This window comes from Eublepharis macularius, chromosome 1 (assembly GCF_028583425.1).
Source record: "Eublepharis macularius isolate TG4126 chromosome 1, MPM_Emac_v1.0, whole genome shotgun sequence".
Taxonomy (NCBI): Eukaryota; Metazoa; Chordata; class Lepidosauria; order Squamata; family Eublepharidae; genus Eublepharis; species Eublepharis macularius.
In genome coordinates, this window is record NC_072790.1 from 134847771 (window position 1) to 134868775 (window position 21005).

Sequence of the window (21005 nt, forward strand, 5' to 3'; positions counted from 1 at the left end):
GTTGGCTCTGCTGTTTCTAAATGTAGAAAGATGTAATCCGGTGCAAGTCCTGGTATTTTATGTATTGCCTTTGTGTACTGCAGATTCTTTGCTGATTTCTTTTGTATTCCTCTGCAGTGTCTTTTCGCACATTCCTTGAGGAAGTTCTCCATGAGAGACTGGGGAATAGAGCAAAAATGGATGTCTATCCTCCTTCCTCTGCTATTGCTTTATAATGGTAAGTCACATAATTTATGGAACAGATTCTTATCCCCTGTAGGTAAGGTTAGCAAAAGGAAATTAAAAAGATGCTCTTTTAAAATAGAAATAGATTTATGTTGCAGTTAGTCTGATAATCAGCATTATCTAATGGAGAAAACGTCAGACTTGGCTGAATATTGGGTTCATATATCAAGCCTGTTATGGGCTAGCTACAATGGCCTTTAGGTCCTTTAGTTTTCTAACATGGGGAGCTTCTGCTACCGAGAATAATAACCTGTAACAGAGCAGGCATAACATAAAATTAGGATTCAGGCGGTGGTTGCACTTGCCTAACCTTTCTGTCTTGGCCCAAATCTCAGTTAATAGGCGTTCTGCTTTCAGCAGTAAGCATCAAGAACAGAAAGACCTGGATTGAAATCCCTGCTCAGTTATAGTGACCTTAGGTCAGTCACTCTAAGGCTGACAAACTTCACAGGAGTGTGTGGATAAAATAAAGATGAGAACCATAGCCAACATCCTGAGCTCTTTGTCAGAAGGGTGGGATAAAAATCTAACAGGTTTAACATAGGTCTGCTTTATGGAGGCTGTGTACAATTTTTTTTCATTCTAGGCTCTAAGGCATGAGGAGAGATGGGATGCAGCTGTCCTGGCACTATCCTGTTTAACATGGGGCTACATTATGAAAACTGAAGATGTGGCTTTTTCTAGAATACAAAATTCGAAAGCTACAAGGGATATAAGCTTACACATGGCCTCTGTTGTGCAGCCCAGTTTAGTTCTCATGCTGATTATATAAATGTGACACTGGAGTTGCTTGGTAAAGATGATGGTTTTCTCCTTATGATATCAGAAACAATGTTTTGGGAGAACATGTCCTAACAATAAATTTTCTCAGCTATGGAACTGGAATCCTTAGTAGAATGAACTGCAAATGACATATGGAAAGGGCATCCCATATGGTACATATTTGCAGTTATTCATTTAATGAATCTGAATTATTCTTAAAAATTGCTCTCTTGCTTATCATGGTGTCTTGTGACAATCTTTTCTTCTGTTCCATTGTAGATCCATTTTTCCCTCTCTCATTCCTAATTAACAGTTGGTTTCCTGGAATGTTAGATGATCTCTTTCAGTCACTGTTCTTGTGTGCGTTGCTGCTGTTCTGGCTCTGTGTCTATCATGGGATACGAGTGCAGGTGAGGTGAAGATAAAATACTGTCTGAATGCTGACCTCTTTACTGAGCAGCTGTCCTCCAAGGAGCTGTGGTGTGGTTCTTGCTCCATTCTGTGAGGCTGGGCTGAGAGATAGTGACTGGCTCAAGTCAGTGAGTTTTATGGTTGATTTGAGCGTGGTTCTACTCAGCCAGAGTACAACATGGCATGAAACTGACACTATTATTTTCTGTTCTTGAGCCTCCATAGCAATTTTCTTGTCCCTGGTAGCCCTACAAATCTTTAATATCTCTAGAAAAAATAACTTGCCCAATGTAGTATCTCATTTGGATATTGGGTTAGATCCAAATTACATCATCCACAGACAGAAAACACTTCTCCAGCTGAATGGAACTTTCCTGCGTTCCCCCTCCTACTGCAGCCCACTGAATTCCCTGAAACGCTGGGGTACAGTAGACCTTAAGAAAATGCATAAGGAGCAAATTTGGGGGATCTGCAGTGGGAAGGGGGATTTAGTGGAAATTGCATCCCCCCCCCCCCCGGTTTGTGGAAAGTTTAGTCTCCATCCAGTCCTGTGTATGTAATAATCATTGGATCTAATTCTTTGTATGCATTTAAACATATAGCTATGCCTAAGTGAATGGGCTCCTTGTCACTTATTGCTTGATGGTTCCAGCAATGTCATACATACCATACATGAAAGAGTTAGTTTGTATGGCAAAATAAACTCCCCTTTGCCTCCCCATCAGACTGGGAAAGCTTGGGTTCCGGGAATATGTTAACCACCCCTAACCAACTCATAATCAGGGCTTTTTTTGAGCCAGAACGCTCCAGAATGGAGTTCCGGCACCTCTTTAAAATATCCATGTGACTGGTGTCATGTGGGTATTTTTAAAATGGCCTACGTTTACCATTATGGGCCCATTTGGGCCCGGATTGGGCCCAAAATACCCTGGGTTGGCCTGCTGCCAGGCAGGGGAGGGGTAGGGCCCAAAATGGCCCAGATCAGGGAACCCGATCTTGATCTCATGATCTTGGATCTATCTGGGTATTTCTGTGAATGAAAGGATTTTAACTCTCAGACCATGACTTTCTTAACTCCTCCCTCTTGCTGTAGCCCAAAATACCCCCCAGTGCTGCTTCTTTGAGACGTGCTCAGATGGGTCTAGTATATAGTTATGGTTATGAATTCATAGGAAGATTAATAGAAAGACGTGGGGTGAAAAATGATCTCATGGATTTTTCCTTTCATAAATGCTGATTGAGAGGATATTGTGATGGGAGATGCTAATGTTTTGAATGTCACCCTGACACCCTTTCTTGTAACACTCCTCCTGCCTTCTTCCTGGGATATAAAAGCTTAGGTATCTCCATTCCTACATTTATCTGATGAAGGGAGCTTTGACTCCAGAAAGCTTATGCCCTGAAAATTGTGTTGGTCTTTAAGGTCCTACAGGAGTCAAATCTACCATTTTGAATTAATGAACTTTCTCTAGAAATGTGAGAAATTTTTGCTTGTTTGTGTATGTGTATTGTTCAGTTTCAGCACTCCTTTTCTTGAAGAAGAGATGAGGTTCTATTGTTCTGAATAAAAATAGCTTCTTATTAAGCCTGAAATTACAAGCATTGAAATAGTTTTTCCAAAAGAAATGCAAAATAGTGTAGATACTGTCCCCCTCCCAGCTGCCAGCAAAATCTGGCAGTACAGTAATAAAAAGTGCCTGAAAAAATAGGAAGCCTTTGTTCTTTTTCTAAAGAACCTCCATAACCTAGACCAGTGGTCTTCAAGCCATCACAGAGCCCTATTTGCTGGTATGTGAGCCACTGTAAAGCTGTTGTTTTTTGCTACATTTTTGGATGGAACTACTGCTAGTGTATATATGTAGTGAGAACAGCATGCTTCCTAACTCCTTTGGTGCATGTGCTGAGAGGAGCAACAGGCCGGTGAAGCAAGGTCACTCACCAGTGAATACAATTCCTTTTAGTACAGGCAGGTCTGGAGACTGACTCCTCTTCTGGTTGCATGATGGATGTTATGTGACTTCCTGTCGTATGCCTGCATATCAGTGCATTTCAAGTTGTTGCCTGGGATTGAAGATCATTCCTGGGATCTGGAAAGTTTGAAGACTGCTCACCTAAATGACTATTCCATGTTAGGTGTTATTTTTTCCATCTGGGTGGAAAAAATGGGTTTCAGCTACTAAGAGAAGTTACTATAAAGTATATTTTCACATATTTAATTTTAGCATGACAAAAGCAGAACTTTATAAAAATATATTATACATAAAATATTGATGATGTTGTCTTTTAAAGAGAAATCAAGTAATATTTCACAATACAGTGTATACTAAAAAATGTTCAATATTTTTAATCTTTTTTGTTTTTTAGGGAGAAAGGAGATGCTTAACATTCTATTTTCCAAAGCTCCTTATTGTTGGTCTTTTGTGGTTGGCTTCAGTTACGTTAGGAATATGGCAGACGTAAGTTCATCTCTCTCTCCCTCCCCCCCTCCCTCCCTCCCCCCCTTCACCAATTAGTCCTGAATGAACAAAGCAATTCTGCAGTGGAAGGATTTGTAGTGTTCAGCTCCTCCGTTTGTCTTTAATGTTATAGTCTTAAAAAGAGCCTATTTCTTTTACTTTATTTGTTTTCTCCTTTGTTTCACCATGACATTTTTCTTTTCTTTTTTTTGAAAAGTTTTTATTAGGTGAGTACAAATTACAAATAAAGTTTTTGTTTAAAAACCTAAATATCAATTTCCCCCCACCCTTTCCCTCCCCCCTTTTTCTCGGACTTCCAACAGCTTTCCAACCCATATCTTACTCTATTACTTACTTATCTATTCCCTTTATATATTATTATCCCATATTTCCTTAATAAACTAAATAATATCCATTAAAATCAAATCTATTCAAAACTTAAACTTAGCAATAATTAAAACTTCACTTTAAATGGTAAAGATCCCTATCTCTAATAATTCCCCCAATTAATAACTTTCAAATTGCCATAATTTCCCCCTCACGTCCCACTTTTTCTCCAAATACTCTTTCAATCTCCCCCAGTCATTGAAAAATTCTTCCGAATTCTGGTGTCTCAGCCTTGTCATTTTGTCCATTTCTGCATGTACAGCAACTTTTGTATCCACTCTCCAATAGATGGTGTTTCTTGCACTTTCCATTTCTGCGCATATAGTATTTTTGCCGCTGTTGTCATATAAAATAACAGTGTTCTATGTTGCATAGGAACATCTTCCGTATTTAAGTTCAGTAGCAGGAGTTCTGGGTTCTTTATTATTGAAATCTGCAAAATCTCATTTATCGTTTCTAAAATATCTCCCCAGTACTGCCTAGCAACCTCACAAGTCCACCACATGTGTTACAACGATCCTTCATGACTTTTACATTTCCAACATTTATCAGACATCTTAGCATTTCCATAAGCTATTTTTTTAGGCGTCAAATACCATCTATATATCATCTTAAAAACATTTTCCTTAATACTGGTACAGGTTGAAATCTTCAATGTATTTTTCCACAAATACTCCCATGCCTCCATTGCTATATCTCTTTGACAATTTATAGCCCACTTCACCATCTGGACTTTTAACAGTTTCATCCTCTGTATACCACTTCAAAAGAATTTTATAAATTTTGAAATTTTCTTCTTACTTTTTTGTAGTATAGCTTCTTCCAGTTCTGAGTCTTTCCATTTAATTCCATCTTTTGAACGATCCGAGTTATATAAGTCCTTTATCTGCCTATATTGAAACCATCCATAACAAAAAGCTAGCTCTTCTTCTGTTTTAATTCTTATCATATTTTGTTCCTGAATAAGAATCTTTTTATAGGACAGACATTGGTCTCTAATATAAATAGCTCTCGGGTCGATAGTTTCAAATGGTACCACCCACGAGGGGATACCCTCACCCAAATGACTTTTATATTTTTTCCAGATTGTGAAGAGACTTCTTCTAACATAATGATGCAGAAACATAGAATCAGCTTTCAATTTATCATGCCACAAGTAGGCATGCCATCCAAACAATTTTTTATAGCCTTCCAAAGTTAGTAGCTTACAATTCTCCAGTGACATCCAATCTTTAAGCCAAACCAAACAAACTGCTTCATAATATAATCTGATATTCGGCAATTGCAGTCCACCTCTCTCTTTGGCATCACACAGAACTTTCATTTTTACTCGAGGTTTCTTGCCTACCCATACAAAATCGGAAATCTTCCTCTGCCACTTTTCAAATTGCTTACTGTCTCTGATAATTGGAATTGTTTGTAATAAAAACATAATCCGTGGTAACACATTCATCTTGACTGCCGCTATTCTTCCCAGCCATGACAGATTTAATTTATTCCATTTAATCAAGTCTCTATCAATCTGCTGCCATAGCTTTTCATAATTATTCTTGAACAGGTCAATATTTTTCGCTGTAAGCTCAATTCCTAAATATTTTACTTTATGCGTTACTTCACAATTTGTAATTTCCATCAATTCTTGTTGCTTTTGTTTAGTCATATTCTTACATAATATCTTTGACTTTCTCTTGTTGACATAAAATCCAGCCAGATCTCCGAATTCCTTTATTTTGTCTAGCAGCTTTGGCATATTTTGTATTGGATCCTCGACAATAACCATCACATCATCCGCAAAAGCTCTAACTTTGTAGGTAAAGTCTTTAATCTTTATGCCTCTTATAGCATCATCCTCTCGAATCTGAATCAATAGCATTTCCAAAATCAAGATAAACAACAATGGAGATAATGGGCAACCCTGCCTTGTACCCTTTCTGATTTCCAGTTTTTTAGTTAAATCATTGTTGACTACAATTGCTGCACATTGGTCTTTATAAATCGCTCTTACCGCTTGAATAAAATCTTTTCCCATTTGCAGTTTTTCCATTGTGGTGAACATAAAACTCCAATTTAGATTATCAAAAGCTTTCTCTGCGTCCACAAAAAAGAAACCAACTTCTTTTTCACAGTGTTTGTCATAATATTCTATCGCATTTAAAACAGTTCTCAAATTGTCTTTGATTTGCCTATTTGGAAGGAAACGTTCTTCTGCAATAAATTCCACAAGCCCTTCCTTTAATCTCTCCGCCAAAATTTTTGCAAAAATTTTATAATCATTATTCAACAACGAAATAGGTCGATAATTTTTAACATTACATAAGTCCTGGTCTTCCTTTGGTATCAATGATATAATGGCCTCATTCCAAGATTCTGGAACCTTTTGTCCTCTTAAAATTTCATTCATTACCACCTTCAAAAAGTGTACCAATTCATTTGCCAATGATTTATAGAATTTAGCCATAATTCCATCTGGACCTGGTGCCTTGCCTAATTTGGTCGACTGAATAGCTTCTTTTATCTCTGTCTCTGTAATTTCTGCATTCAGCTTTTCCTTCCATTTTTCTGATATCAATGGTAATTTAATTTTATCTAAACATTGTTCAATAGCATCCAAATTAACTTCTTTCCTTTGATACAATTTTGCATAAAATTTAAAAAATGCTCTACTAATCGCTGATTGATCCATCAATGTCATTCCATTTTCTTGAATCTTAGTTATCACCTTTTTTTCTTTTTTCTTTTTCAGCTGCCACGCTAAATATTTCCCAGGTTCATTTGCTCCCTCGAATGACTTTTGATTTAATCTCTTCAGTTCCCATTCCAACTCTTTATTCTCCATTGCTTTCAATTGTTCTTGCAAGATTTTAATTTCTTGATATAATTTCTTTTTCCCTGGTCTTTTCTTCAATTGTACCTCCTTAATTCTTATATTCTCCACAATTTCTTTCTTTTCCCCCTCTTTTCTCTTTTTATCCCTTGCATTTAAATCCATCAATACTCCTCTGATAACTGCTTTGTAAGTATCCCAAACTTTGTGGGTTGGGGCGGTGTTATTCATATTATACTGTATAAAGAATTTGGTCTCCTTTTGTAACAGTTCTAAATTACCCTTTTCCTGCAGCAAATCCTCATTTATTTTCCATCCTCATCTTTTGGTGCATTTTCCAAACTTCCACATAATTGGATTATGATCTTAGCCTACTTTGGGCATTATCTCCACATCCTTTGTCCATACAACCAAGTCCTTAGAGGCCCAGATCATATCAATTCTTGATAATGTCGAATGTCTTGACGAAAAATACGTATACTGCTTTACTTTAGGATTATTCCTTCTCCAAATATCCTCCAAGTTCTCCTGATCCTTAATTTCAAAGAAGGATTTTGGCAATAGTCCTCTTTTCTTTTGTGCACCCTTTGTTTTTTTGTCAACGTCTAAAGCCGTAACTCCGTTGAAGTCACCTGCCAAAATTATTTGTGAGTAAGTTAGTCCATCCAGTTTTCTCTGTAGATCCTTAAAAAAATTATCCTTAGCACCATTTGGTGCATAAATCCCAATCAGCAAAATCTTTTCCATATTCCAAATAATTTCCACGGCTATATATCTGCCTTCCACATCATTAAATATCATTTTAGGTTGCAGTTCATAATTAATATATAAAACGACTCCTCTTTTTTTTTGCTTCGATGAAGCTGCAAATTTCCTTCCCAATTTAGCATTTTTTAAATATTTCACATCTTGTTTCTTAATATGGGTCTCCTGTAAGCAAATTATATTACAATGCTGTTTGGATAGCCAATGGAAGATAGTTTTACGTTTAGAAGGTGAGTTCAGTCCATTTACATTCCAAGATATGATTTTGCATTCCATAATCAAATTCTGGATCTTTTAGGTAAATCTTTTTCATTGTCCATAAAAAACCTCTCCATCTCATGACTGGACCTGATCATTTTCTTAACTGTTTGAAATTCGAAACTCAAACCCTCTGGTATCTCCCATCTGTATCTAATATTCAAATCCTTCAACATTTGAACCAATTCTTTATATTTCTTCCTTTCCAACAAAACTCCCCTAGGTAGCTCTTTCATTATTCGCACTCTTTTTCCAGCAATTTCCAAAGGGTTTTGAAACTGCTTACTCACAATATCTTCTCTTGTTCTTTTTGTTGTAAATTGCACTATCATATCTCTTGGTAGATTTTTTTGAGCTGCATATTTTGAATTAATTCTGTACGCCACATCCAGAAGAGCCGCAATTTCTTCCACTTCCTTGTCCAAAAATTCTGCAAGTATTTCTGATATCTGCTCTTGGGCTGATTTTTCCCTCTACTTCTGGGACTCCACGAAATCTAAGTTGTCTTTCTATGTGTTTACATTCCATCACGGCCATTCTTCCTTGCAAACCCTTGGTTTCTATCTTAAAAGATGCAGACAATTTATCAACTTCATCTTCCATTACTTTCACTTTCAACTGCGTCGTTTGTAACTCCTTCTTGACCTCATCAATACTCTTGGTTACTTCTGCCACCTCCGATTTAAGTGTCTCTTTAAAGTCTTTTGCCATATCCCTTATCATATCCTTAATCTCTTTATTTCCATCCGCCACTTTCTTGTCCAGACTCTCCAACGTCGACTGCCACTCCTTCTTCGACATCGTGGGGCTAGCTTTACCTCGCTCCCACGAGTCCGCTCTCTTCCGCAACTCCGTGGCGAAAATAATTTATTGTTTTCAAGGTTAAATCCTTTATTTAAAACAAATTCTTCTCCAATTAAAAAATTCTGGTGTCCAAAATGGCGGGCGTCTTTTCTCTATGGTTTTGACTCGAAGCTTCTGCCCTTATCCTTCTCCAAGATGGCCCACTTCCACTTAAATTGAAGTCTTGCCCTTGCCCTTTTCCAAAATGGCGCACTTCCTTTTCCGGGTTTCTTTTAACCGCCGCTTCCAGCCCGTTACTCTATTCCTTTGACGCACTTCCTGCTCCGTCACAGCCACACAGCAGTTCTCGCGTTTCTTCAAGTTTCCCACAGTTCACTCTCTCTCTTAGACCGCAGGTATGTAAACAATAATTACTTTTCCGCTCTAATTCTTCTAAATAAATTCTTTTTAACTCAATCACTTTACCGGAGCATAGCCAATAAGTCTTTAAAACTTAGCAATCTTTATCTTCCAAATTAATTCAGTTCCTCTTATCAAATTTCTTCACGGAAAGAGAGATAGCAATCTTTACCTTAACAATTCTATTTTCGGGTTGTAATCGCTGTTTCAATGCTCAAAATATTCCAAATTAGTCCAAATTAGTTGCTGAAGCTTGGGTACGGTGATCTTATGTCAATTCAATGACTCCAAAGCCGCTGCAGAGATCTTTGCCATCCTTCATAGAGCGGGACCTCAAGGCTGGGTGGGAGACGGTTGCGCAGATCTCCCCCCACAGCCGAGATCAACGCACCCTCTGGATCCTGAGCGTTCACGCCTGTTCTCTGCCTGAGAACGGGGCCATGGGCGATCTAGCACCCCACTAGCCCTCACAAACAGCGGCTTGGACAGCTCCGCTCTCCGAGCTGCGTCAGACCACCATGATCCCAAACCGGAAGTCACCATGACATTTTTCTAATGGCTGGTGTAATTATGCACAGACACATAAAGCTGCCTGGCTTGTTCTCCTGTTAACGTATGACCAGGATTTGGAGTCTTGTACTGTATGCTTGTCATCAGTGTTTCTGTTTAATAACAACTCATCCAACAATTTTTATTTAATCACACCCACAAGGTTCAGTAACCCTTATCATTTAAGGAAAGTGCTTTTGTTAATTGCTAGTTTCTTTATCTAGCTGTGGTTTCTTTACCTCCATTATTTTATTTGAGTATGTAGTTCTCTCTTTATTCTTCAGCCAGCATACAAGGTAGTTTGAAAATAGTTTTTTCATAAAGGGTTTTTTTTTTGCATGAATGTGATTTATTGAATAAAATTCGGGTTTGGACCTGGGAATTTACCCATGGAGTCACACCTGGGGACATTGTACACATATACTTTCTCTCCCCCTGATTTGCAAAATGCATTGTTAGTAGTTATCCTAATATTAGTTTAATTTTACATCATGTCTAAGATAAAATCCAGCCAAATATGATTGAACTATGTCAAAACAATACTGTTTTCTACAGATGGTGGAGGTAAAATTTGTCTTAATGCTTAATGTAGATACTGTTTGAAAAACAGAGAAAAGTACCTAAGAATTTTGGTCTTTGGAGGTATATATTTATATAAAGAGGTGATCTTTATTACTTGTTAGACAGAACTGGTTCAACTTCCTCAATTTTTGTAAATAGTTATGATTATCCTAACACTTGTGTATTGAAATGAGAAACTTTCTTTCTTTCTTTCTTTCTTTCTTTCTTTCTTTCTTTCTTTCTTTCTTTCTTTCTTTCTTTCTTTCTTTCTTTCTTTCTTTCTTTCTTTCTTTCTTTCTTTCTTTCTTTCTTTCTTTCTTTCTTTCTTTCTTTCAAGCAAATGGAACTGTTTTAGGAAACATCAGAAGAGTATTTAAATCTGTCTGAATGCACCTGCATGCATACTTGATAACTTGTTATTTAATTTTTTCTTTAGAAAGAGGCATATTCTGATTTTTTTTTAAACCTAAAACTTGCCTCCTGTGTCTCAGATCTTTGGCCTCTCTCTCCTCCCTTTCTGATTATCACAGAAAATATTTTACTACTTCATGCAATACCTTATATTCATGATGTTGGGTTCTCTTTTTTTCTAAGTGTCAACGAACTCCATGATCCAACATATCAGTATGGGGTTGATGCAAGTAATTTTCAGGTAAGTTAGTGTCAAACACTGTTTTGTATAGCAGACTCTGAAATAGTTTATCTGTTCAGCCATCTGTTGTATATGTAAAACAGATTGCTAAATGGAAGAAGCATTCTGTCACTTAATATTGATTGATTTCTTATTGGAGTTTTCATAAAAAACTTTTACAAAACGATGCCTTTGGGGAGAGTATAGTTTTTTTTTTATTTCATGCAACTTTATACCTGTGACAATTTTGTTTTGTAGCTCAGCATTAGATATTTTATTTTGTTAATCTGTGATGATCATGTCTGCAACACGAATTTGCTGATGTAATAAAGTGTTTTATGATACATTGCCTTTTGTAGTCATTAGAATCTCTTGTTCAGCAAAATCTTCTAATTGTGACGTCCAATTGTTTTCCACTTTTTTGATGGTCATTAATTACTTCTTTCAATTGATTCCAATTGTAGTTTCTAGAATACAACAAAGTGTCTTATTAATGTAGTATGCTGAAATACAGTATTAAGAGAAAATGAGACAGCAAGAAAAATGAGGCTAAATACGTAGGAGAAAGTCTCAAAAGCTTTAGCGCATGGATCACTTTCTGAAATGTGAACTACATTCTGAACTACATACTGTAGTTAAGTCAGAATCTGAAGAAAATGTGGGTGGGAGAGCCAAACAGACAGCTGAAGCTCTGCCTGTTTTCACCATGGGAAGCCAAAAAGATGAGCAGCTATTTTAGCATTTTGACTCTTTAGCTAGAAACAGATGTAGTAAACTACAGTCAGTTGACTTCTGGTTATGCACATGTGTCAGATCTTTCAATCCTGATCTTAATGTTTTTCCTCAGATGTTTTCATCACAGTAAATTTCTGGTACCTCCTGCGGGAAGTATCCTTTTCTTCTACTTTTGTCTGACTTTTTAGAAGGTGTACACACAATCCAGAGAACCAACTAACTTAGCTGTGGAAGTGACATTACATGCTCTCAACTGCCATTTTAGATTTCCTCATCAAATAAACACCTCAGAGTGCCATATCCTCTTCTGCCTAGCTACTCTAGACTGTTGGGCCAGATATTTATGCTTGTAGAGATGGTGGTCTGTTTACATAATACAAAGATGTAAGGTAAAGGAAAGAAACTTGATTAGGCTAATGCTGGTTGGTAACACTTAGTTTTATATTTTTTTCCTTCAGGGGATGAAAATCTTTTTCCTTGTGGTGGCTACTGTGTACATTTTGTACCTCTTGTTTCTGATAATCAGGGCATGCTCTGAACTTCGTAACATGCCCTATGTTGGTAAGCTGTTTTCTGAACATGCCATCTGTATAATGAAGTATTTTTCTGCCAGTGAGGTGTTTCAGATAACTCTTAGTTCTCCTTTTCCCAGATCTTAGGCTAAAATTCTTGACTGCATTGACATTTGTGGTGCTTGTAATTAGGTAAGAGGCTTCTTTCTTGTAAATAAGGCTTCTTGGTCATGTAACTTACAGTGTAAAAGATGGTAAAAATAGAATACTTTGCTGAAAATAATAAGTTGTAGATCACTTAAAACTATTTCATTTTGCCAACAGAGCAAATATTAGATGGTGTGCCCCTGAGTATACAATCAAGGCAAAAATATTGAGAAAGCATAGCTCAGCGGAAGATCTGTTCCTAGAGGTTCATTTCCATACTTCTCCAGTTTAAAGGATCTTGCAGAGCAAGACTATGAAAGGCTTTTGCTCTTTGGAAAGCTGTTGCCAGTTATAGTGGACCATGCTGAGTTAGATGGACAGTAGTCTGAACTGAGATATGAGGCAGCTTTATATGTTCATAACAAAACTTGCCCTGCTATGACTCAAGAATTGTTATAGGTTCTTTACATTGTAAAAATATAGATTGTTCAAATACTGCTGCCAGTTTCAGTTGTTTGGCTAAGCTATGAAACAATAGGTTTGGCAAGAAAAAAACAAGGAGGAGTCTCGTGGCACCTCCTTGACTGACAGATGTATTGAAGCATAAGCTTTTGTGGGCTAGAGCTTGCTTCATGCATCTGATGATGTATCTCTAGCCCACAAAAGCTTAATAAATCTGTTAGTCTGTTGCAGCAAAGCCAAAAACAGGAGGCTTGTGCGCCTTCAAGACTAACATGGCTGCTCCGCACTGACAGGCAACTTCTCCAGGCAAGGCTCTGCCCAAGACCATTCTCTGTGTTGAAGATGAGCTGATGCTTATTAGGAAATAAAAACAAAACGTAACTTATTTGCTGGATCAAATGAAGGTCCATCTTTTCTAGTTCAGTTTCCTCTTTTTCTGTGATAGTCATCTGTAAGCCTCTGGAAAGCTCATAAGTTCATGTTGGTATCTCAGACTGCCATTTGTTGTCATGGATAATAGTGGCTGATAGACTTTTCCTTGATGAACTTGCTCCAGTCCCTTTAAAAAGCTATCTGTGTAACTGGCCATCACAACATCCTGTGATGCTACAGTTCAGAATTTGTGGTGTAACTGTTTTCTGTCCTGAACCTAGAACAGTGCCAGCTTTTCTTTGTCCCACCCTTGCATTACCTGATTTGTTCATAATAGTATAGGAAACAAAGTTTTTGATCTGCAACTTTCTGCCTTAACCCCACCCTCTTCCAGATGTGTCAGTGCATCTATATTTTGAAGTGTAGGGGTTTCCCATTCACTGATGATAGATTTAAACAGGAAGAATAGCACTAAGTATTCTGCTCAAGTGAGACTTGATTTGAAAATAGATTACAAAATATAGAATGATGCTTCTTTTTTTTCTCCCTTTCCACAGCATTGCTATACTGTATCTGCGATTTGGAGCACAAGTTTTACAGGACAACTTGGTGGCTGAACTTTCAACTCACTACCATAACTATATCCTTTTCCTCCATCCTCCTATTAAATGGAGGTTTCAGTTAGACTGTGGGGATGAGTGTGCTTTTGAAGGATTAGTAGTAGAGGCGGGCATGAACTGAAATACAAACCAAAGTTTGTCACGAACCAGGCCGGTTTGTGGTTCATGAACTGATGGTTCGTGAGAGCTCATTTCTCACAAACGGTGACAAATTTTAGCCTGGCTCGTTTGGCTTGAATTTTGGTTCGTCACTGCAGACAGCCTGGCATCGATCAATCAGTTTCCTAGGCAACGGGGGGTGGGATGGGAATCTCTGCAGACCTTCTGCTGACCCGGAAGTGATGTTTTCACAAACTGGTTTGCGAACCGGGGCAAGTTCGTGAAAGTTTGTGGTTCCTGAAACGCAACGAACCATAAACCACACGGTTCAGAATTTTCCCAGTTCATGTCCATCTCTATTAGTAAACTATATTTCCATTGAAGTGATGTTCTCTGATTAACTGTTTATCTGACTCTAACATGGGTGTAGGGTGATAGCTTTCTGATGCACCACCAACTTAAGCATTCTGAGGCATAGTAACTCAAAAACATGAACATGTAGTTCCTTAGAGAAAGCATCAGTGACCTCATCTATTGAGAAACTGCTTTGATGTTCAAGGCAGAATGTCAACAGTTCACAGCAGAACTCTTGCGCCACCAGTAGGGTAGCGCAGACCCCCTTGGGTTCCAGTTTGACGTGGAAATGGTCTTGATTTCCATCTGTTGGACAGGGCCAGCCTTGCTTCCAATAGCAGAAAAATAAAATGGTGGCATAGAAAGGTGGGTGGATTGGCCATGATTGATGTAGTGTAAATTGGTGGTACAAGGGCACTGCCACTCGCTGCTGAGTTTATACCCTCTGAGTTTATATCCTCTGCTTCCGTGTATGCCCACTTTTGTACCTAGGGTGGATACCATTTTGATTTGTTATAATATGGATCTCCATATATGACATACCAGTTTACTTGAACACCTGGCAGATTTTCCTGATCCTCACCCCTGTTATTGCTTATAAATGCATAAGACGTTAACAAGAGGCATAGTGGATAACCACTTCCACTTGATCTTTTGAATGCTTCCTTTCCATTTTGTAGCCATCTGTAGCTCCACTTTGCTTGGATGAGGGCTGCGTGCAGGTTTTCTGTTCACTGTTCAGAGATAAACATCAGGAGCTGTGTTGTATAATTTCCTTGACTATCATCACCTGCCGAGTTCTTGTCCTTCTATGGCTTACTGAACTTCTATCTCTACACATTAGCCTTTGTGTATTCACCATCCATAAATGCCTTGTATGGTAAGTGACTCTCAGTTGTTTCTTAATAGTGAACAATTTTGTTGCAAAAAAATTATCTTCCATACCGTTGACTAAAAATCTCAGGGGACTTTCCGCCCCGGCCCCCCCTTAAGCCTATAGAATAAGAAGTGTTGACTTTGGTGTCAAATGGTGCTTCATGTAACAGAATGAATGAAGTGCACATTCTCTGCTTATTCCTGCACTGGATTCACTTTTTTGTTGCTTTATTGTTTATGTTTAAAAGAAGATAATTGGGTCTGTTTTAATCCTTTAAACATTAGATGTGTAGGGAGACCTAAACTTGTTGCTTGAATAGAAATGACACTTGGGTTAGCTAGACACTGCTTAGCCACATTTTAATAATGAGATTAAACAAGGCTGTGGATCCCAACAGAGGGAAACAGAGTTGAATCACTGAGAATGAATCCTGAGTTCCCCTTTATATACATATTACTTATTTCAGTGCTATTGCTTTACCTTTGACCCAGAGCTTTTTGCTTAATTTTGATAAACCTAGAGAAGAATGTGTGTGTGTGTGTGTGTATTTTTCTAAAATGAAATTATATTCAGTGAGAAATTATCCCTAAACTTTTAAAAGATTTTCATGGAAGAAAAAACTAGCTTAGAGTTTAATTTTTCTGTACCTAATTTAAATTATGGGAATGATTAGCCAATGTAAATTCTTAAGTCCTGCTGATATCAGTGGGGAACTTAAGCATATATTCTTCCTCACAGAAATCGAGTTTTAAAGTGTCTGCACTGGGGTGCCTCTAGATAATACATCTCTGCCCGGGCATGCACTAGTTCTATCATGTTCCTTGCAGTCACATGGCAGCTGAGGGGAAAGGAGAGCTAAAATCGATTCTCCACATGGAACTGAAAAATCAGCAAAATAGCTCCCCTTGTGCACAATTCTCATGTGAGAAAACTGCATTGGGGGAGGGCAGGATCCTTCCCCTGCAGTGGCGCTGTTCTGAACTTCTTTTAGCTCTCCTTTTAAAAAAAGCAGCAGTTCACCTCAGCTGCTGTGTGACTGCAAGAAACATGTTAAGTACATGTCTGTGCAAAACAGTGTCGTCTACAGGTGCCATTTGTGGTAGAAGTTGGCATACTATCTGCTTGCTTTATCTGTTTTTTTTCACTGCTGTATTATGAAATGCAATGTGTAAGATGTGGTGAGATTTAGTTGGTGCTAAATTCCCCACCGTGGTTATATGTACAGCTAAGATAGAATGGAATAAGCTACTAATATTATGTGAATTTCATACTTTGCGATGGCTTTCTTAAAGACACTTTTGAGTTTTATGTAAACAGATGTACTGATGTAGGCCCATGTTAAAAACGGTCATTTCCTTCTCTCCTTGCAACTTGTATCTATGAGGTTTTGTTGCTTGAAAGGCGAGTATAATTGAAAAATTTGTCAATTCTCAGATGGTCCACAGGATGGTGTATATCAGGGGGCATGGGGGTGGCTTACAGCATTGATTTTCATTAAAGAAGGGGAGAGGAGTGTGCATGTATTTAGAAGACCATTAGCAATTTGACACACTGTATGGATGGGAGCCCCCAGAGTTGGATACCTGTGGTTTGTTAAATGTATTTCTTTCGGCAAAACCTTACAGAGTCTCAGTTGAAAGACAATCCTGCCTTTTCCATGCTGAATGACTCAGATGATGATGTGATTTATGGGTAAGTAATGTAATACTTGAAAGAAATCAACTGTATTATCCTAATCTTCAATTTAAAATCAGTGGGATATTGCCTTTGGATTTCAAAAGGACCACTATGTTAGTGGGGCTTCTGTAAATGAAGGGAAATTCTAAGGAATTCTGGCTCTGTGGTAATACGGCATAAAATGCAAACCACTTAGTTGAAAACTACATTTAGAATGCTTCCAGGTAACTGGAGAGGGGCAAAGCAGTGTAAAAATTGGCTTTAAACCTTAATTAAGGGGGAGAGCATCGCAAGCCAGTTTAGCTTTTGCCACAGAAAGCTTTGAAGCGAGTTTTTCAAGTTAAGAATTTGGTTCCAAATAGGCACAGTGTGGGTTTTTTGCAGCTAGATTTTGTGATGAGGAACAATGACAAGAGAACTGTAGCCCAGTGATGGTTAGCTATCTACTTACTAGATATTCCCCTTTTGCCCCTATATTTGTGAGCTCAAAAATGGTCCTGGGGAGCCCTATGTTCTAGACTACTTGAATTTCTGATAATGAAATACAAATGTACTGGAAAAAGCAAATGTCAGGACATGCTCTGCTGAGGTTGTGTGTGGGGTAGTTTAATTTGCATTATTTGCAATATAATGTATTTAAAAGGTACGGGGTATTGGTTTGTGTGTACACAAATGATAGCAGTTCTATGAAAACTGAGGGTGTTAATTCTCATCTCTTGTCAATGGCATTGTGGCCCTGTTTATTCCCTTTTCCTTTCATCTGCTCTTCCTTTTGCTGGACATAAGGCACATTCCCAGCTGAACTATGTATATTTATGATGTCTTGAATAATAACTTACTTTAAAAAAAATTGCGACGGTCATTATGCTAACTTTCTTTTCTATTATTGTTCATTCAATCCAGTGGTCTCGAATGTAGCCAGATTATGAATGTCAATATAGTCATATTTTGAAAACATCACAGGAAGCTAAATATTCATATAGATCAGAAGCAAATATGGGATACTAAATTGATCCTTTGGTTAAGTGGGTTGAAACAATAAATCCTTTAGATTAGTGGTTCCCAATCTTTTTGAATACAAGAACCTCTTTTTAATGTAAAAAAAAATTCATGGAAACTACATGATAGTAGTGGTACTGTTAGTATCTGTGGACTGAGAAAATATGTAATGACAATGAACTTGTATTTCACAACATCATCTATATGCATTTGAAAAACAGTAATACTACATATGTGTGCAAAACATTTATTCAGTGTACAAAATGTATGTTTCTGCATATTTATTATACTGAGTCATTTAATGAGATGGCTGGTGCTGTTTCACAGCTTTGAGACTGGAAGTCTGGTTGAAGGCTGAACAGTATAGACCAATGACTTGATTCAATATAAGAAAGATTCATATGTTTGCATTGTTTGGAGTTACTGGTGTAGCAGCCTAGAATTACCCCTTTGCTAACACTATTAGCAGTTAATCTGTACTCATGGGAATTATTGGATGCCCAATGAGCTTTCAGTCCTCGACAGAACAATTGGTGGATGCTTATTTATTTTGGTTTTAACCCTGCTTTTCAGAGATAAGTCTTTTCCACAGTTGCTGATGTAGTTATTACTAATCTAGAAAATAAACAAGAAGTCCAGTGGCACCTTAATAAGTAACACAGTTTATCCCTGCATAAACTTTCTGGAGTCAAAGGTTACTTCAGATGCATGAACAGTCTGGAGGTGACCCGTCGCCTCCTGCATTTATCGGGCTACCCTGGGGTAGTCCTGGTGAAGTCCTTGACAGCTGTCTAATGTAGCTGTGGGCCTCCCTGGGCTGGCAGAGATATGGGAGGCCCACAAGTAAGCTGCTGGATGAACAGCTGCTCCTTAAAGGGCCATAGCCCATACCTCCATGTATGGCACAGGCATTTTCAGCAGTCATGGCAGATGAGAGTGGGTCCCTCATGAAGAGTGGTTCTCCTCACTAGTAGACAAGCAGCCCTGACTGGGCCAGTGCTCAGGTGAGGGCCTCTGGCTGAGACTAGCCTAATATCACCTGGCTGGATGGGGGCTCGGAGCAGGTGGACCCAATTGGGGAGGTTGCTGCAGTGCAAGGTGGGGGAAGGCAGAAATCTTCCCAAGCCAGATGGATTTGTGAACACCTTACAATAACTCTGTGGCCCCCAGGGGTCTCCGGTTCACAGGCTGGGAACAGCTGCTTTAGAATGATGTAGAGTTTTGATTGATATGAATTTCTGTTCTTTGTCCAGAACTATAGTCTGTGCTGCTTACATCTGAAATGTTGTCCAATCTGTTTTTGGACAGGAGTGACTATGAGGAAATGCCACTTCAGAACGGTCAAGCCATCAGAGCTAAATTCAAGGAAGAATCAGACAGCGATTAAGTGTGTATACTGTACATTAACTGTGTAATATAAAAACAGAGCAATTGTGACTTCTCCCCCATGTTTCTCCTATGTTAATTGATGATTGAGCATATTTTTCTATGGCGGGACTTACCATTTCTCCTTTTCTGTTTACAAAAACCTGAAATGGAATGGAAAACTCATTTTTGGAAGAGATTTATTTTAAATGACTACTATGAATATTGGAAAGACTTGTGATTGAAAGTTTTCAGAACAGGTTACTAAATCAAAGATGCTTCAGAGGTCTTAATTCATTGTGAATCGCTCATTGATATCCCCAAATGAAATCAGCTCAGTTCAGAGTAATTTATTTTGATTGTTGCAAAAACGGGTTGGAGGGAATGCCTCTTGCACCATCCTTTTTTATCCCAAATTCTATTCAAAGATGGCACTTTTTTCTTCTGGGGAACCTTGGAGTCTGTAAACAAAAAAAAAAGTGTGATACCTTAGAACCAGAGTGATAGAAAACAATGTGCAAATTTTCAAGTTCTTCAGAACATTGACCTGTATGCTGAATAGAGGCTTTTGGAGAACCTGAAAGTTTGCACACTGTTCTTTGTTACCTTTTATTAAGACCAACAAAAGTATTAATTTGTTTCTGGATTTTGCTTTGATCAGATGTGGCTACCTGTATCTACAATGTGTTTCTATTTCAGGGATGAAGAGATGGCAAGTAAGAATCATGTTTATATTTCACTCAGTACCTAAGTTCATCAGATTAGGGCACTTAATGAGTTGCTGACTTTTGTTAGGTACAATTCCTTTTGTTATCAGTGTGGTTGTACTTGAGGGCAAAAAAGGCTGTAGAAAGGAGATTCCAAGGCCATTATATCTAAAAAGGTAGATCACAGATGTCAGTGAAAAACACAGCATTGTACCTCAGCATCTCCTGTTTAAAAAAAATCTAATACTGGTTTTCTTATAAAAAGGTGCAATTTGAAATTTATATACATATTCCATTAAACTCTCTAGATCAGCTTTCTAAATGGGGATTTAACTCTAGATAGGTAACCAGGTTAATCTATGGTAGGGAAAGTCAATCAGGACACTAGTGGCACCTTGGAGACTAACTTACATCTCATGAATTGAGCTCTAACTCATGAAAGCTTTTGTTAGACTCCAGAGTGCCCCTGGACTCCTGTGTTACTTAAAAAGTTTGGTGTTTAATAATCAGAAAGATAGAAACAAATACATAATATAACGTGGATGTGTGAACGAGTGTGAAATATCTGGGAAGGTAATTTTTACGCAGTTGGATCCAGCAGTCATGGATATTTCTTGTCCCCTTCTCTCTCTGTACCCCTACCCCAGTAATCCTTTTCAGCTCTGGGAAAATGCATCTACCACCAAATTGGATCTTCCCTGATTAACTATGAATTAAATTCTGTGATCTGCCAGCATGAGGTGTTTTCCCTTGTTCCCTTCACTCCAGCAGTTCTTTCTGAACTCAGGAAAGTTGATTCCTCAACTTATAGGATCTGCTTAAATGAATAAACATATGTGGGGGACTGCATAGAAAGTGGGAAGGAGTGAAAGTGCCTTGTCCTCTGTCTTCCCAGTCAATGGAGCTCTGCTGACAAAAGAGACAGGGGGATTGATCCCCCCCCCCCCCCGCCCACACACACACCTCAGCACAGCCCACTGACCTGCATAGTTATTAGTCCAGGCAGATCTTGCAACCTTAAGAATTCACTTTCCTAAGGATGGAAGG

General features: G+C 38.2%; 1 protein-coding gene across 3 annotated transcripts in view; it reads left to right on the forward strand.

Annotated features, from left to right (window-relative positions):
• TMEM181 (transmembrane protein 181) overlaps positions 1–21005 on the forward strand; it is a 46032-nt gene extending 25027 nt beyond the window's left edge. For 2 of the 3 annotated variants that reach the window (XM_055001860.1, XM_055001876.1), the window contains exons 8-17: positions 118–217; positions 1267–1397; positions 3763–3854; positions 10996–11053; positions 12226–12328; positions 12420–12471; positions 13818–13900; positions 15124–15213; positions 16836–16902; positions 19195–21005. In XM_055001860.1, coding sequence (XP_054857835.1) covers positions 118–217; positions 1267–1397; positions 3763–3854; positions 10996–11053; positions 12226–12328; positions 12420–12471; positions 13818–13900; positions 15124–15213; positions 16836–16902; positions 19195–19273 — 855 coding nt within the window. In that variant the 3' untranslated portion in view covers positions 19274–21005. Of the gene's footprint in view, positions 1–117; positions 218–1266; positions 1398–3762; positions 3855–10995; positions 11054–12225; positions 12329–12419; positions 12472–13817; positions 13901–15123; positions 15214–16835; positions 16903–19139 lie in introns of all 3 variants that reach the window. The other variant, XM_055001868.1, reaches the window with a different exon arrangement.